Raw genomic sequence first — 18,195 nt, 5'->3', positions numbered from 1 at the left:
CACAAGGCATTTTGAATACAGAAAAAAGAAGGAACCACAACAGTCTGTTATGTTAGTAATCACTAAGACAAGGCAAAATAAGTCCTTATGAAAAATACTTATACCGGAAGAGCAACCAAATCTAACTATCGACAAAGGCCATTACATTATATACCTGTGTATCCCAACAACATTAAAATGAACTCCTTGTGAGGGACTAATAACGTTGCCATTTTATGGTTTTTCAACCTAGTAATGAACATTCTTTCCATGTTATTTCCTATGCTGGCTGGTCTATAGTAATTCTTGCTGTGTCTGTCTTCTCCATTTTTTTAAGATGGGAATAGAATAGCTTTCTTCCATACGTGGGAGGACTCTCAGTTTCTTTAAATTTTAATTTTAATTTTAAAACTGATTAAAAATATAAAGACGTTTCTGTTTAGCAAGGCTGTCCAGGCTATTTTTCATTTATTGTTTTATATTATCGTTTCATCCCAGTCTTTTTTTGTGTGTGTTTCAGCGTTGCTCATCTCCTGTCAGCCCCAGATGGGTGAGTGAACTTAATGACATGACCTTAATTTAGACATGAGTGTAGCCTAAGTTATGTGTTGAAATAACAAAAGTAACATCAGCATCTCCTACCCGAACAGGCAGTGACTGGTAATTTCTGGCTCTTCTATTTGAAAACGTTAAAATTTCCGTTTTTCGTCATTTAGTTTTAACTAGTTGTGGGTCATCCATACTCTTACATCAGACATACAATCTTGGATGCATTGGATAGAAGCGTATGCCTGAGAAGGTAAGCAGCTAGTATACAGATGAGTATCGTGAGCTAAAGATTAATCAGATATAGAGTGATATAATGCACGATTATTCCAGTACCGCGCATTCACAAATTCCCCTTTGATGATGTGGTAAAAAGCGATGCCCACCGGAAGAAGACGAAAATCTTTTCTGTAATAAAGCATTTAAGTTTAATGATTCAGTCTATCTCTGTCTCTTTCTCTCTCTCTCATATCGTAGAGTGTTGTTGTTTCAGCCGGTAGGTTAAGATGTACACGTGAATAGAAGCTGAGGATAACTGGTTTTGACATTGCTTGTAACTTGATTGTATGTACAGCAGTCTGTACAGTGTGTAGTTTCATAGATGTTCACACCCTTGCTGAAGCTATGCTCTTTGAGCACGTCAACGTATGATGTTTCTGGGTTATAGTGCAGCTATTAGATTCCTAGAATTATCTTTTACTAATTAATTAGATTAAATATATATTCATAAATGTATTTGTTTTTGAACAAATCTTGACACTTCTTACTCATTAATACAAATACTCATTCACTAATGTCAAAATACAAAAACGCAATATGTGACACTGTCCGAGAAAGTGTTTCATATCATACTAGCATTTACTTTCAAGTACATTTTTGTACATATAAGGAAGGATTTTGTGTTCCTACGAACATATCTTAAAATCCCCGACAATGTCCTATATTTTATGTCAATCAAATGTCACAGTGTCATTCAAGTGTCTCATGTCCTAATGGCTTATGCGAGTCTTCCACTGGCTTTTTTTGTGTCTCGGGAGACAAGAGGTTGTGAGCATCAACCTTAGAAATGAGTAGGTGGAAAACGTACTCAATCGAAAACTGGTCTTTGAAATAAAAATCTTTTTGTATAAATTGTAAAACTTGAATATAACTGATTTCGACTCCTAGTGTCATTCACATACGTTTACGCAGACCGTTTTCCACCTGTCCAACACACACAATAACACGTATAAAGACACACGCATTGATTGATAGACATAGCAAGTGTTTATTACAACGCTTTGTAAGCTTAAAAGATGGATTTACAAAAAATACCAACTGAACTTTTCCATATCCTCTCGAATGTTAAATACTTATATGCTGAGAGTTTTTCTTGTGATGAGCAAATAATTTATGTCATCCCCATCATCATTATGTGTTTGACATTATCAGTAGGGGAGACAACTAAGACCTATTTACATCAGCTACTTTCATTTTCATGTCGGGGTACACACGTGACATCTCTGTATGACATTATTTCAGATAAAGTATTCTAGTTTGCCGAGACAGCAGTAAAATCTCCTAAATTAATCCCATCATAAATTCAATACAGCAGTAAAAATCTCTCTCCATGACCAAGTGGTCAGATGTCGTGTAAGAGAACATCTCAGTTCACATAGGTGTGGTCGCCTCTCACTTCTCGCTTATTGTCGTTTACAACTGGAAAATATAATTTTTAGAGCATTTCTGAATCATATCGGAAAAACTATGATTATTTTATTGATTGCTTGTATCTTAAATGCAAAACCAATGAAGTTTTAAAGATTTTTTTCTTCAGTTGAAAGGGGAGAGATTAAGAGACACAGTTTTGCGAAATAAATAAATGTCCACCTCTTACCGCGGAAATTTGCATCAACGTAGCGTAACCTCATGTGAAATATTGAAGTTTTGAAGTTTGAAAGATTAAAGAATTATCAATACCTTCGTATGGTGCTGTTGTTGAAGCGTTCTGGTATCGTTGCACCTCTTCATAATGTGATCTCTTTCCCACGTCTTCCATTTGTAAAGATTCATACAGTGAAGTCTGTCCTCCTAAGTTAGAAAGTATAATAAGTGAGCCCTGTTGCATCCTTTTTAAAGAGAGTATCATTAAATCAGTCTCCTCTTTCTCAGTGAGTATTATCGAAAAGCTGTTATAAGAAAGGGGAGAAGAGAAGACAATGTTAAGGTGATTGTAACGATTCGCGATTGAGACGAATCTAGTTAGAGTCATGTTTATTTTTAACTTTCCCTGTGGTCAGGGGAAGAGCAGTCGCGCGAGCGCTGACGCGGCTCTATATGACTCATTTTCTTACGTCATAGATGGAATGACGTAAATCAGCTTGGCACAGCGTAACTAGGGCGACGGTAGGCAATGGAGAGCCATGTAGTAATCATGATTGGTTGGGAGAGTCTCCAAGAAAGACTGTTAGGAGGTCGTCCTAGTTACCTGGTCGCTAAGGGTGCCTGATTGGTCAGGAGGAAAAAAAGGATGAGTTAACTAGGTGATTCTAACGGTTCTCGACACAGACGAGACCAAGCAGTTGGACAGTGCAGAGCTCCGTGGTCAGTGAACAGTGTGAGGTTAACTGCCTGCAACGGATATCCAACGTTTTTCCAGTGGAGTATTATCACGTGTATTCCGAGTGTGGTGTAGTAATCAATTCAGTCGGAATATAACATCTTCGCCGATACGGCTTTAATCTCTTCCTAGCTTCACGAACTGCGTGAAGTAATTCAGTGGATTAACCTGCTGGTCTAGTCAGTGATCTCGTCAGCGCCAACCGTCTGAGAAACGTTAGGAGGAGGTTGACGCTGGAGGGGGTAGCGTTATTTTATTTTGTTTCATTCTCATCTCATCGTTAGTTAACTTCATAAACATTAAATGTGTTAATCGTTGGCCGGACCTTTTTGCTGAAAAAGGTGAAAGAGTGCGGCGAGCGTGGTTTACATGCAGATGTTTACACGCGCTCGCAAACACATTCAACACACTCTTTCGTAAAACGTTACAGTGATGTCGGACCCCGGAGGCATGCCGGGTACAAGTGTGGCGCTACATACTTCCTCCTGTTTACACATCTATTGAAAGTAGGTACCTGCTTCTCTAATGAAGGTAAAGAAATTTGGCCTGTAAACACTGTCACTTCTGCATCTTATTCGCATCGACTGAAAGTTTGATGCTTCCTTTTCAACTTTACCACTAGCAACACTGAGATTGACGTGGGAGAGGCAGTGGGTTAGACTTCTTTATTAAAAAGTGTGTAGATATATTAATTTATAGTCCTTAAAGTTAATGACAATAAGGAGTGTGAATTTTTATTAAATAAATAAAGAACATGGAAATTGGATATCCTACCGATGTAATTTTAAGCATAAGCATTTAGTATTAATTAGTGAATTTCATTGACAAGTGATAGCAAAAGTATACCAAAAAATTCTAGGTTTTATGAAATAAGGCCAATGGCCGTTACCAAAAAATTTTTATCATACTTATAAACAAGGATTTTTGATTTTGTTCTTATCATTTATAAATTTTTAAGCTTTAAATGGAAAATTGTTATGTATATTACCTTCTTTCATTAGGGACGTGTTTGTTGTCACAGATAACAAATTCTCACTTGATGTGTCACCCCTAAAATTTAAAAACCACATTTAGCAAGCAAATAGCTTTTTCTGAACAAATTGTGTTATATTTGTAATTACCATAAACTCTACAACTGTTATGGTTATAACAGTATATATATATATGTAAGATCTGCCCGTTTATATATATACACACACAACAATCATACAGTTACTTTATGTTTCTCATATGTATAACACAGTTAAAAGCGAACATTTCAAATCTGCTAAGAAACTACTCCTTGCATGGTTCTTTAGTAACATTTTCTTTGGTATCTCATGTGTATTATCAGGTGCCTTTGTTTATTTTTAATGGTTTTATAGGTCACATTTGAAGATGTGCATAGATAAAGCACCAGACCAATCAGTAATCGTCATCTGAGATTAAAAAATGTTCAGAGTAACTTTGTACCTTCTCGCTAGTGCGGGTTTAATGTTTCATTTAACCTTTCAAGACAAGAAAATTAATGACATTAAGTGGTTTGTAGTCCATAAAACTGACTAGGGCTAGCATCGAGCGTTAGAAAAATGTTTTAAAATGGGATCTAGATACAGAATACACTTCACTTCTATATCTTATTAACGTTTGGCAATGGAACATCGTAGAAACACTAAAAAAATTTTAACTGTATTATCTGTCAGTGAAATCTTATACTAACCTCTGATCTTGCTGTGAAATCCTTTGATTAGAAACATCTGGAAGTGAAATATAATGTACGTAAATATCTCTAACAAAGTGTGCCTTTTGTTCTTTCTTTTTCGTCCTTGGTTTCTTTCCCTACTCATACCATTTTGTGTCCCCTTGGAATATTCTGTCTGTTCTTTAAGTTATGTCCCTTGAAATTATTTTAAATTAACAGAATAGTGAAAATGATTGATATACGCAGATAAAAAGTTACAACAATGTTAACCACTACCAGCACAAGGTAACGTCCAGCCCCTTCGCCAGACCCAGATGACGAAGACGACAACGACAATAAGGAGGACTGAGAACAGCACAGCCAGCACAGCGACTGCAGCGATATTCTGGTCTGCCTTCGTCTGGTGGACATCTTCTGACGCAGCTTCTGTAAACAAACCAAATATTGAATACTTTGAACACGACTGTAACAAAACCATGCATATATTTTAAACTTACTCTTGAATATTGATAAACATGCATGCAAATCTTTGTATCTTCCCGATTAAAATATAAGAGTTTAAAGCATAAACTATGTTGAATAAAGCAAGTAGGTAAAGAGGATTAGTTTTTGTGTGTAGACAGGTTTATCATTTAAGTATGCACAAACTTTTCTGTCTTGTGCTAAGTGAGATGAGGGACCATGATACTATCTATATGCAGAAAATGAGCTTACGTGTGACAAAGAAAGTGAATGACAACTCTCCCAAACTGTTGCTGAAAACAATTCTGTAGAAGCCTTCTTCATTGTGTGTCACGTTGACAAGGCTGATACTGCAGATGACCTCAGCTGGAGCCAAGAATTTGCTAAAACATTCGACGATAATTATATTTTCTTTCAAGGGATGTCCATCGGGGGTCTCATTTGGTCCTAGATATGTCAGAACCTTCATCACAGGTGTGGGGTAGGCTGTCAATTGAACTCGGAGCTCTCCTCTGCCGTTAGTCACACCAATGGTCAGAGGCTGTCCATCACTAAAAGATTTCCTTGGAGCACCTGATAATATCATGTTGCCTTTGTGGGTTATATTAGCTGCTTAAATACATGCTTAAATGTATATTGAAATCAATCTGCAGTTACAGCTTTTTCTGTATAAAAAAATTACTTCAAATAGAATAAGAGACATAACTCCACTGAAACCTTACAATCCTTTTCTACCGGCCAAAGTTGTTACATCTCATTACTAAAATGATGCCACTCCTATTCAGAAATAAACCGTTTACAGGGCCGGTGGTTAACATTTTAACTTAATAAATAACAAGATATTAGTGATTATAGCCCTATTCACTATACAGCACACATTTATTTTTGTGTATAAGTCCAGAGGCTTTAATACAGACATCCGGCGTAACTTGGTAAAATAATCAAATTAATTTGTCATTATTTTTATCTACTTATTAGACTTACATGACACAGCTAACATGCGGCTCTGTCTGTCTTCTCCAAGACTGTTGTTGACATCACATCTGTAGAATCCCGAGGCTTCACACGAAACTTGCTGCATGGTAAATAGGACCTCCCTTGTCTGTTCATCTACAAAGATGTCACCTGTAGGCAGACTCTGGTTTAGAAACTGCTCGGGGTCTGCTGTATTTACAAGTCGAATGCTTGGAATAGGTCTACCGCTACAAAGACACTTCATGTCCACACGGGATTTCTCTGGAATATTCACAACCATGGAGTCCACGTTGTTAATGCTAAAGGTAAGCACACGAGGTGAGTCTGCACAAACAAATATACTGTCAGTCATATAAATGAAAAATGTGTGATGGTCATTATAAGTAGGGTCATAAATTTGTTTAGTATTTAGCTACTACTTCATAGTAGAGCTAAACGGTATCAAGGTTAGTGTGAGTAGCAAAGGGAACAGGAACGGTTGACCATATCCAGTGCATGGAAGGTTGTAGTTAAGCCTAACCTGATCCTTCAACCTTAAAAAAATCTTCATATCACTCAAATGTCTGAGCGAGACTCAAATGGGAAACTTTAACTTCAAAGCAACAAATTCTCCCATCTCTATACTTACAGCCAGCAACAACAGCCAATATGGCAGATGACATCAGAGGCAGGCGACTGTCTTTGTCTACTTGCTCTGTGATCACTGTACAGTTGTAGTCACCGTTGTGGATGGTGTGGTTAGTAGACATGATCACAAGCGCACTGGTGTCAGAGTAAACGTCTGTGTTTGGACTCAGCCACTTAAATGATGCAGGCGCTGGATTGCTGTCAGCTGTACAGTTGATATGAAGCCTCTGGCCCTCGGCGACAACGCAATACGTGTGGACACTAGAGGACTCTCCACAGGTAATTCCTCCTGATATGTGTGTAAAGCTGATTAAAGGCTTATCTAAACAAAAACGTAAAGAAAAGATCTCAAAGCTGTACACCTATCGTTTAAAAAAAGTATTATCTTAAAATCTATTAGTACTCCTGTATCATCTTTTAATCTCTGAAAGTACAATGCTATTGAATAAAAGACTTACAACATTGTCTAAAGTGATATCTGTATTTCATTAACATAAATTTTGCAATTTGTATAATATTTGTTATAACGTGCACTTAAATTTGGAGGTCGCTATCACCGCCCTATAGCTGTGTTCGTTCATCCTTCCCAGGACCTTCCGGTCCCAGACGGTTCCTACCCTTGAGGCTATGAAACAAGCTGCTTACAGCTGCCGAGCGAATATCACTTCGCCTGGTCTCCTACCGACTCCTAACCTAACCTCCTTTGTATACACTTAATATGAATTGGCTATAAATGCCAGGTCATCTCGTCAATTTGTATTGAATTTTCCATGTCCTACATTATTCTCTTAAACAAATAAGATTTAACAGAACGTGACGATGATAATGTATCATTAGTTTTGTGTGGGTTTCTCCCTCGCCTGTTCGCTGGCACGCGCACTCACACCAAGTATAAAACACTGGTGCTTTATCATTATTACAAACGATTCTTACAGTACACCTGTAGGACAAAAGTAGCATCATCAACTGGCTGCCTGTTCTCTGTGTAAGAGTTGCTGGCCCTGCACTTTACTGTTTGCCCGTTGTCTTCTCTTGACATATTGTAGAATGTCAGGTTACTCCCCGAAGGATGACCACCAGCAGCAACAGGCCAGCTGTAGGTGGCTTCTGGTCGACCTGACTGATTGCTCTGACAACTCAGAGTACCTGAGGTACCAGCCATGAAAGGATATGTAGAACCAGATATGTAACCCAGAAGTGGAAAAATAATAGGAGAAAATGGTGGGGCTGAAACAGATTAGGACATATAGAACTTTTGTGTATGAATCTTAACTGTTCTAAAAGTATTAAGCACTTCACAGCAAGATATATTAAAAAGCTCAGAGTATCTTTGCACTACAATAATAGGGAATTTCATTAGATTCAATCATGTTCTACAAAGCCAATAGTTCATAATATATAAATTACTCAAAAAGTAGTCAAAATAGGGGTAGCATTGTTACATATAAATTTCAATAAAATTTATTTCCTGAAACGCTTAAACTATATTCATTTTCATAACATGCACAACAACTATCCACATGGTAGCTATCATGTTACCAAAGCAGACACTTGTTACAATTGTGTGGCAACTGGTAGCATTACCAGATACACTCACAATTTTAGTCATAAGCTGTGACACTGGTTACAGGTGCTGGGGCTGTAGTAACTGGTAAATAACATGCAAAGTACAATCACATTCTCCAACGGCTGATTATTTCCCTTATGTGACAGCTATCTGTTACTGGCTGCACTACTCTGGTGACACTGAACCCCAAGTATTCAAAACTATATACTCTCTCTAGTTTCTCATCTTTAAATATCTTTTCCATGCAATAGATGTAAATGCTGTTGATCATCTTAAAATGATTTTCAACACATCTTTGCTTATTTGAACAGCGAGATTATTTTAAATTTTTGCTTAAGACAATATTTGCCCATAATTATTTTTTTATTAAAATAATAAACAGTGTAAATGGAATTTCCTGGTATTGTTGATAAGAATGTTTTTCTTGAGTTTTCTTGAGCATTTTTTGATTCATGGAGCATGGCATTCAAATGACAAAAGAAAGATTATGGAATAGCCCTAGGAAATATTCCAATAAATTCTACTCTTTTTATCATTATATTAAAGACTATTTCGGAATACACTTTTTTCTCCAACTTTACCCACTTGGTCTCTGTGCCCACGATTGTGTGCATATATTTAATGATATTCGTAGACATTTCATGACATCTGTTCCTTTTAAATTATTTTTATTACAAATAATTATCTTTCAGCTGTTCTGAGATTACCTCCCTTTTGTCACTGTTTAGTAAGTGTTTATCTTACACAAACAAAATAACCTACAAATTAACACACCTACACACAATACTACCTAGACATGAGCGAACACAGATAAAACATATGTCTGCTCCATCACATGAGCATAAGTACATATTTATGTAACTCACTATAAACAGTCAGACTCCACACAGCTGTCTGTGTGTACCAAGTAGTGTTTCTCCACATAGCACTACAGGTACAGTTTCCTTGATAGTCAGGTGAGACAGAGTAGAACCTCAATGTACTTTTGACCTCAGCTGTTCCTGTGATGTCAGTCGTGTCAGCCATGTGTGGACATGCAAAGCTGACATTAGTGGCACTGACTGGCTTGCCACCATGGACCGTACATGTCGCTGTGAAGTTGTCTCCCTGGTAGACAGGCTCACCAAGGTTGAGAGGTGGCTCTAAACTGATAACTGGTGGGTCGGATGGTGGATCTGTTGAAAAAAGAAAGTTTTTACATAGAAAATCAGACAAACATTACTGAAATAAGAACAATATTTGTTTTTTATTTTTTTACACTGATCAAAACTGCAAATGTATAGCAGAACATTTTAAAACCTTTTTTAAAAACACTAATTATTTCCACAATTGAATAATCACAATAAAATCTAGTGCATTTTAGTTTTGTGTTATGCCAATAGCCTCTTCCTTACAAAAGGCAAAAGGCTGCCAAAGTGTCACTGGCAAGATGACTGACAGATTTGTTGACTTATATGAAGTTTGCAGTACACGATATTTTAGGTAATACAAGAGCTCTGTGAAACAAATACTAGAATACTAAGGTGATCTTTTCAGCTCAGTCTCAGCGTAACTGATTAAGATTTTATTATTACAGACAACGTTTTAAAATTAACTCTGGTCAAGTTCAAGACAACCATTATGATTTAGGCTTTGTATGCTCATATGCTTGATTGCTTAAAAAGTTGTTATGATGTATGTAACTTTATAATCGTTGTATGTGTTTTTTTCTTTATTAATGTGAGTCATTATGGGACAGTGCTCTACAAGCAATCCTTGTTATTATATCATAACATAACAATATCTTAATAACATGCACTACTATTTTCTTTTTCACCAAGCACTCTCAAACACTTGATCCATGTCAAGATAAACACTACATTCTCTGGTGTAATTTCTTCAAAACAATAAACACCCAGTTTTTATCAAAACCTGCACCATAGTCGATTTTTCACAACTTATTAAAAGAGTAAAATTGTATTATTTAAACCCTACCAATAGACAACATTGGTACTTGATGTTGCCACTAATCTTAATTTGCACAGGTAACGTTGTTTGGTAAATGTTTAATTTAAACCAGGATAATGTCAATTTGCGCTAAATCTATGACCTCATTATGTCATAAATTATTAAAACATCAAAATTTTGTGCATAATGTAAGCATTTACCAGCTTACAGTTAAGCTCCACTGAGTAGTTTGCTGTCCTTGTCACTTGTGACAATGGGTTGCTTACAGTACACTGTACAAAATAGTTGGTGTCACTGGGAGAAGGGAGAAAAGAGCAAACACGTGACATGGAGTCACCACTGGGGCAGCCAGTCCAGCTGTAGTTCACAAATGGGCTGACAACGGATTCCCGGCATGACAAACTTATATTCTGAACTTGTGAAGGGTTGATGTCAAACACACTGGGTCCAGTAATGGTGACTACATCTGGACCATCTGGGAACCCAAAAGAAAAAAGAGATTGACACCATAAAATATGAATCTAAGCAACTAAATATAAAGCACATTCTCTTCACCATATAAATGTATGTTTGCCTGTGCAAAGAGAGAGAGAGAGATCGCAATACTTTAACTCTCTTCTACTCATTTTTAAAGCTCCATCTATATATTGTCCAGTCGTGGGCTGCTCCAAATGAACATCACCATCATGTGATGGAAAGGAGTGGTTACCTTTGTCATTATATTTTCTATCTCTCTTTCCATGTCCTTTCCTGTTACCACCTTGTGTGGGCTAGTCAAAAAAGATTGCAGCCCTTCCTTCATCTGTTCACTGTCTGCAAACTCCACAAGAGTGATGCCTCAAGCTCAAACAGCATTCATACATTATTGGAATCGAGGTATCGCTAACTTAATTAATTTATCATATTTAAGAAGTTGAAAGTCATGAGATAAAATGATCTTATTTGCAAGAAGACCTAGCCGCTTAATTTCTAAGAACAGGTACATTAAATCTTACACGCAATACGAAGAGTAAAGTTGGTGCTCCTATCATCTGTGTCTTGTGTAGCCCAGTCCAGTATGCATTTCACAGGAGTTGCATCGTCTGCTCTGCTCAAGCTCCTTTTTCCAAAGTTTAGGTACTTATCACCAAAATTACTTGTATTTAGCCTCTGACCACCATAATATCCAATCAGACGACCTCCAGGTGTTCCAATATCTAATGCTGTACAGGTACAAGTCAGGTCACCTTGCTCCCTCACATATGGAAACGTTGACATGGTGCAGTTAATGATAGGTGGTTGAAGAGGCCTTTCTAAAGCAAAAAAGTAAATAAAAGAACAAAGAGAATATGGTTGCCTAACTTTGGAGTTTAAAAGTAACTTTTTCACCAACAAAAGGTATCTCCTCCCCACTCATTATCCGAAGACCTAAGGATTAAAAGTACGCAGCAATTTTCCTCCATGCTCAAAACCTCCTCTATAGCTTTTGAATGGAAAACCTCTACAGACTAAGTGGGCACCCATCTTCTTTGCGATGGATGAATTGGAAAAGGAAATATGTGGACAGACTGTTTAGTGATAAACTTCTGGGGTTAGTGGAAAGGGCTGAGTAACAGCAGTACATGGTGAGCAAGAGTTGGACCATTTAAAACACGTTATTGTTCTTGAGCAGCAGCAATCATCAGAGTTTTGAGGTCACTGTACAGATGTACATAGTTCTGACTGGCTAAACAAATATAAATCTCACCTACAGTAATTGTACCAGCACTCATGGTTGTGCCACCAGGGGAGACAGCTACAGTAAAGCTGTAGATGTCGCTGTCTATTGGTAAAGGCAGGGAGTAGGAGCAAGAGCCATGTGCATACGGTGGACTGTTGGTATCCAGGGTTGGGCTGTATGTGACGCTCGCTACTTCCTTTCCTGAAGAGCTCTATTAAAAAAGACAAACTAAACCCATAATGTATCACAAAACTGTAACCAGTTTGGTTTTTTTACCTTTTTTAAATGTAAAAATGAATGTTTCTGGTATGTTCTGGTTGCAATGACACTCGTCATTATTTACTGGCCCACTGGCACAATCAAATAAAGTGCAAATATTGAGGGTTACTTTTTTGCGATTATTTTATTGTTTCTTGGCATTGATTGAACTGCAACAAAATGTCCAGGATTGTATATGACAAGAAAGTTCTCAGCCCTAAACCTTTTAATGCCTAAAGTAAGAAAAACGTTGTGCTTACAGGTTTTAGCAGACAAGTCTCGACAGCGTTTTCCACTAAATATAATAGAGGTAACTTTTCTTGTATTCTAAGACAAATATAACATTTTGTATCATTTTAGTAAAGCATTGGTATTTACCCAATTAGCCTGAGTCACGTTTGTGAACTATTTATGTGCCATTCTAACATCCAGCATATCAAAACGTTTAGTTTCCTGTTACTTACACTTTGATTTTGCCAGAGATGACAGGCATAGCGATTGAAAGTTGAAAATACTTTTGTAATGCTGCACAATCCTCTCAGATTCCAAACAGATTCACTTGGCACAGCCTGGATGTTGCATGATGAAACATCTGCTTTATCTTTATTAAAAGAATGTCATAATGAAATAATATCCACACTCTTGAATTAGTAAAAGGATACATTGTCATTGACTATATGTTATGAACAATTGGTTAGGAATATCAAACCTCTTTTGAAGTTAGGTTCAAGTAGTTTAGTAGTCTCGGGTGAAAAAAAATAAAGAAATTATTTAAGATTACACTAATGATTTATATGTGTTTTGAGGACGCTAATTCCCGGGTGGTAATGTTGTTCTTTGCACAGTCGCTGCCACAGAGAAACATTCGCTTTTCTAACCGCACTCTCAAGAAAATGTGTTGATTTGTAAGTGCAACTGGATTCCAGTTGTGTATTAAGTTTTTCTTACCTCCGTGGGCTTGACGTTATTTGAGACTCTCGTTAAACTGGATTCAATGCTTCCAGAAGCTTCATTCATTTTCTCTTATACCTCCCCTAATGTATCTCTACCTGATGTATGCAAGTGGGGGATTGACTAGAAAATAATAAATTTGTTATGTGTGAGCAATGATAGTCAACGCGAAACGCAGTGATTAATATTTTGAATATATATGTATAACACTATTGTGGACACCGCCTGCTGGTGCAGATATAGTTTGTCTTCCTCCTAAATAAACGAAAACTCGTGTGTCCAGATGCGTGCGGGATTAGGTCCAGGCGCGCCCGAGTGCTGCGACACACTATATAAACGTTATTTTATTCTATACCCTAGTCTATTATAGATATCAGTTACACATGTGCTTACAAGAGTACTTACAAATAATCTCAAGGTTGCAGTTGTTGTTACTGCTGATGCTGTTGCTGGTCTCTACGTAGTCCATGCAGGTGATGCTGGTCATACCGAAGGACAGCCTCTTGACTTCTGTAATCGTTGCTATGGAGAAACTGCTGTTTGGGCGTGAGTATGTCATCAGAGAGAAACTACTTGTACATGCTGTGTTGCCATCTCGGCATTGGCCAGTAGAAATCACAGACCTATCCGGGAATGTCCTGTTCACAGTCCAGGCAACAGAAAAACCGCTGCGTATATTTTCACAGATGATGTTGTAATTGGTAGTATTTTCCTCTACCACAAGTGGCTTATCAGATCCGCACTGCTGCAGGTTGACAGCTGCAAAAAAGTAAGATGATAGTTTCAGCAAAACAATGTTTACAGTTTTCAATGCCAGTTTATTTAAAACAAGCCTGTTAAAGTTTCCTGATCACGTGACTCATTTCGTCTTGACTTCGCGGAATTTGCCTGGTTGACATTACAACATGCAAGATGGTTTTGTCTCGGTCTGATCACGGTACAGAGTGTCATTGTCAAAGTTGCAGCTGAAGAACGTGTATATATACTGTAGCAGATAATGTGTATAAGTGACCATGTGTTTAAATGGCTACACAAAAATTTAAGTAGATGATTGGGAGGAATTTTCTTCTGTTTCCAACAAAAGAAAACTTATGTAAATATGCTAAAACAATGAATTTTTTAAAGGGCACGCATGATGCAAGGTATATTCTGAATCGTGTTTATGCCTTATAATACTGATGAGATTGTGTTTATACATGTAAAGATACTGACGCATCTACAAACCCTTACGCGGATGTCACAGACAGAAGAAAAACAAGAGCAGTTATACCAAGTATTTATGTTTTACATCAACTTACATTGCTCTGAATAACCAAAGTTATACATGCATGTGTTTATAAAGATTAATATCTGAGAGCGTTTATGCAAAATTTGACAATTTCTTTTTTTTTTCTCTCCGGTTAAAAGTCTTCAGCTTTATAGCTTTTTAAATGTTGTAGAGCTTGTCAGTCCCAGGAGTGGGCTAAATTACTGCCTATTCCAATATGAAATGTAATAAAACAGCTTTATAATTTTAAAATTTTACATATTTTGGTTCTGACTGAAGTATGCTTTTGAACTGTTTATGTTCATATCAGTATTTTCTGATTGTGAGAAATCAGACAGTTTATAACACTAATGTTTTCACACTCAGTTTTCTTAAAACTTTAAACACATATGTTTATCTGAAGACAAAACAAAAAAAATTACAAATCTATCATATAATAATTCTTCTTCTATGCAAGTTCTATGAACGCATGCGCACGCACACAGCAGCAGATTATACAGAGTAGAAACTATTCTCTCTAACAATAAGCATAGTCTTTTAGATAACTGAGCAAATTATCTCATCTATCAGACTGGATACATTTCAAGTGTTGTGTTTTACAAATATAGAAGTGACGTCCAGTTACCTTGAGCTAACCTTAATATTGCAAGAAACAAGCATCGCTCCATCAGTCCTCCCATCATTGTTTTAAATCATTTGTCCTGCGTACAGTATGGAATCCTTCAAAGAAATAAACGATATCTTAAATACTTGACTTAAATTGATACAGTTTTTGTATGGATTGCGATAATTAGTTAGGGACTTTTTACAAAAGTTTGTTCTAAAATGTATGAATAAGGGTAGCTACTAAGCAGGTAGCATGGTTAGATAAAGATTTATTTGATTTACTCATGTTTAAGCGACGTGACTTTCAAATAGCAGTTTTTATATTGACAACAAAAATACATTTTTAAAAGGTAAAAAACTAACAAAGTTAAAAATAATTTGAAAAATTGACCTAGAAATACCGTGTTTGAACTTCTACTGCCCAAGCGATTACTAGTCCATCGGAACTAAAGTCAAGCTGACAGATAATTCGCTTCAAAAATAAAAGCAATGCTCTGCTCGTAATTGTCAGTCAGCTTGTCTTTGTCTTGTCACTGACAGAGAATCTTATGCTTTAGTGTTTAATTTATGTCTGTGTTAATGTGTCAAAAGGGTGATAAGGGTTCAAAATGCTACATATCTTAAGAATAATAATTTTCCATCTGAAAATCTTGAGTCGGTTGTCAGCAAGAAGAATATTTTTTTATGAGAAATGTTATATTTATTTTATTTAGAAAGAGTTCTTAAGTTGGAATAATATGTATAGCATTACCTTTTTACATGTTTTTACTTGAGGTGATTTATAAATTCTGAGTGTGTTGCTCTCGTAAATCACGTCACCCGTAAATGAGTACATCACCTGCAGAGTGCCAGTTAATTGTAACGATGATTACTGTGTTTAATTAGTGTTCAAGTAACAGGAAAGTTTGGTTAGTTCAAGTTAGTTTCTAGTTATACTATCAGATTAGAGTAAAAGATTAACTTGCTAACATGCACTACACTAATAGTCTTGCTCTCTATATATATACTTTCAGAAATGTATCATTTCTAATATACATGTAATCAGTCAGTCTTGACCATGTCTTTTATAAGGAATTCGTTAGGGAGCAGCAAACCAGATACAGAAGTAACAACCGATTTTAAATAGTGTAATTACCTCTTAACATCCTCCTTTGCCGACGTCTGTCTAGTACTTACAGAAAGCAGGATACAGTTGCATCTTAAGGAGGAAGAGACTGTCAAAAGGCACACACTGAGTCCCTAGTCACGGAGTCCACTTCATACGAGGGGCATTCAGCGAGTGCTAATAAAACATATCAAATATAAAACGTGCTGTACGATTTTTCCACTTTTACGTTCGTCTTACAAATATGAAAATCTCTCATTCTTTCAACAATTCACAAAGATTCCTTGTGTGCACAAATGAACAAGAACGCTTCGTACTTGAAGACTCTAACCTACTCTCGTTACACCATTATATTTACTGAAAGCAATCTAACATAAAAAGGTATAGTGCTAGTGTAAATTACTATTTGTTTACAAGCCTGTCATTTTCCTCTCCTCGGCATGATCTACCATAATGCAACTCACCTTTTAACTTCTTTTAAGAAAAGACCGAAGTGAAAACACGGGTTTGTTGTAAAGTTGATAAAGGCATGGAACCCGTTCCGCCAAGTGAAGGTTTGACTAGGAGTAGTCGTAAAGGGCCTCCTAATAGCCCGTCATTCTCTTTGGTTTCTGTAAACACCTCTATTATTTTGAATTGGTGTTAATTTTCCTCCTACTGGAAACTGAAGAATATATCATAAATTATGTTTTTAGAGAAGAATTTGAAAACAGACTTTCTATATTTTAATGCGATGATTATGCAAACTATTGACAACTGTGACTTACCTGAACTTGACGTTAGCGAGAAGACCAACACAACAAAAGAACACGTGTAGTCTTCATTCCTTCTTGGCTACTTGATTATTTACATGTGATAGACAATGTGTAATAGTAAGCAGAAATTCGCCACCAAACCGCTAACACGTGTTGGTGTCCTTACTCGAGGCTTGCTACTATCTCATGGGTACAGAAGCGCAGTACACAAACTTTTTGCAGCAGGGAAGTAAAATGTTGACCTCGATTTCACTATTGCTGGCTTTTTTTCTGGCCATTAAAAAATCAGCCTGTAACTTGAGGTCACAGGTACAGTTGGCAGCTTAACAAACCTTTACCGCCATTGCTTTGTATTTTCATTCTGTCAGCCTGTTTGCATGATTGCTCTTAAGCGGAATTATTCAGACTGTCTATCCCTTTTGCGTCTTTTCGTTATCGCGGTGTAAAAATTATATTTTAGTGAATATTATACACATTTTACTAATAGTGCTTTCATATTATTATTCCAATTATGTGAAATGTGAATGAAAAAGGCAGTAACTTAAAGGCCAAAGGCTCCTCCGTAAAACATTTTGAAAGCAGTGGATAGTAAGCGTCAACTCTTCCAAAGATTGCTTTATTACCTATTGACCATTGCTGACAGCTGAACGACTTTAAACGTCCGTAGTTTTGTCTGTTCAGATATATGACCTAATACCTACAGTATGTTAGTTGACTACCAGCTAGTCGAATGTATATATATTTTACACGAACTTCTCTGTGCGTATCAAATACCTACATAAATGGCTGAGTGACTTGAAGTGTGTTTTCAAAGGAGGAAGTAAAAATAACTTAAGGTGTGTTGTTACTGGCAAACAGCCACGTCCTACATTTGCACCCATAGGATCAGATAAATTTCGAGTGTTTGGTTATTGATTTATAAAAAACTGTCTTCACTTTTTTCTTCAACGTCCTCTTTTTACAGTTTTTTTTAAGTAATAAAAGATAATTGATTTTGCAATAACACTACTTTCACATTTTTAATCTCTAGTGAGCAGATTCCTTAATTTTTTGTCCATCGCGTTTAGCAAAATCTTCATGTCACAAAGATAATGTTACTTTGCAATAAAATTCAAGTTTCAAGTATTTTTTGTAATTTCTATGTCTGTTTCTATGTTTGTGTTTAGTCTAT

General features: G+C 36.6%; 1 protein-coding gene across 7 annotated transcripts; it reads right to left on the bottom strand.

The window, feature by feature from the left end:
* Positions 1 to 1,780: 1,780 nt before the first annotated feature.
* On the bottom strand, positions 1,781 to 17,235 carry LOC112568897. 7 transcript variants are annotated; one of them, XM_025246437.1, is made up of 20 exons: positions 17,037 to 17,235; positions 16,734 to 16,933; positions 16,300 to 16,446; positions 15,916 to 16,002; positions 15,184 to 15,278; positions 13,697 to 14,050; positions 12,805 to 12,941; positions 12,110 to 12,293; positions 11,379 to 11,675; positions 10,592 to 10,858; positions 9,303 to 9,611; positions 7,803 to 8,096; positions 6,871 to 7,191; positions 6,252 to 6,566; positions 5,520 to 5,840; positions 5,082 to 5,231; positions 4,824 to 4,860; positions 4,113 to 4,174; positions 2,485 to 2,595; positions 1,781 to 2,223 (listed from the first exon to the last, which is right to left on the bottom strand). In XM_025246437.1, the coding sequence occupies exons 5-20, from the start codon at positions 15,239 to 15,241 to the stop codon at positions 2,171 to 2,173; spliced, it is 3,270 nt and encodes a 1,089-aa protein (XP_025102222.1). In that variant the 5' UTR covers positions 15,242 to 15,278; positions 15,916 to 16,002; positions 16,300 to 16,446; positions 16,734 to 16,933; positions 17,037 to 17,235; the 3' UTR covers positions 1,781 to 2,170. The 7 variants fall into 7 exon arrangements, with proteins under 7 accessions (XP_025102222.1, XP_025102221.1, XP_025102219.1 ...); XM_025246436.1 differs by having other exon boundaries at positions 16,341 to 16,446; XM_025246434.1 differs by having other exon boundaries at positions 15,916 to 16,446.
* Positions 17,236 to 18,195: the final 960 nt, after the last annotated feature.

Source organism: Pomacea canaliculata, linkage group LG7, assembly GCF_003073045.1.
Source record: "Pomacea canaliculata isolate SZHN2017 linkage group LG7, ASM307304v1, whole genome shotgun sequence".
In the NCBI taxonomy this organism is placed as follows: Eukaryota; Metazoa; Mollusca; class Gastropoda; order Architaenioglossa; family Ampullariidae; genus Pomacea; species Pomacea canaliculata.
The sequence above is the reverse complement of the archived record's forward strand: the minus strand, read 5'-3'. Positions and strand labels throughout refer to the sequence as shown.

Coding starts and splice junctions, on each gene's coding strand:
- LOC112568897 (XM_025246434.1), bottom strand. CDS start 15,241: ATGATGGGAGGACTGATGGAGCGATGCTTGTTTCTTGCAATATTAAGG. Junction 12,942..13,696: donor CTGCAACCTTGAGATTATTT/GTAAGTACTCTT, acceptor CTTTTAATAAAG/ATAAAGCAGATGTTTCATCA. Junction 4,861..5,081: donor CTGGACGTTACCTTGTGCTG/GTAGTGGTTAAC, acceptor TTTCACTTCCAG/ATGTTTCTAATCAAAGGATT.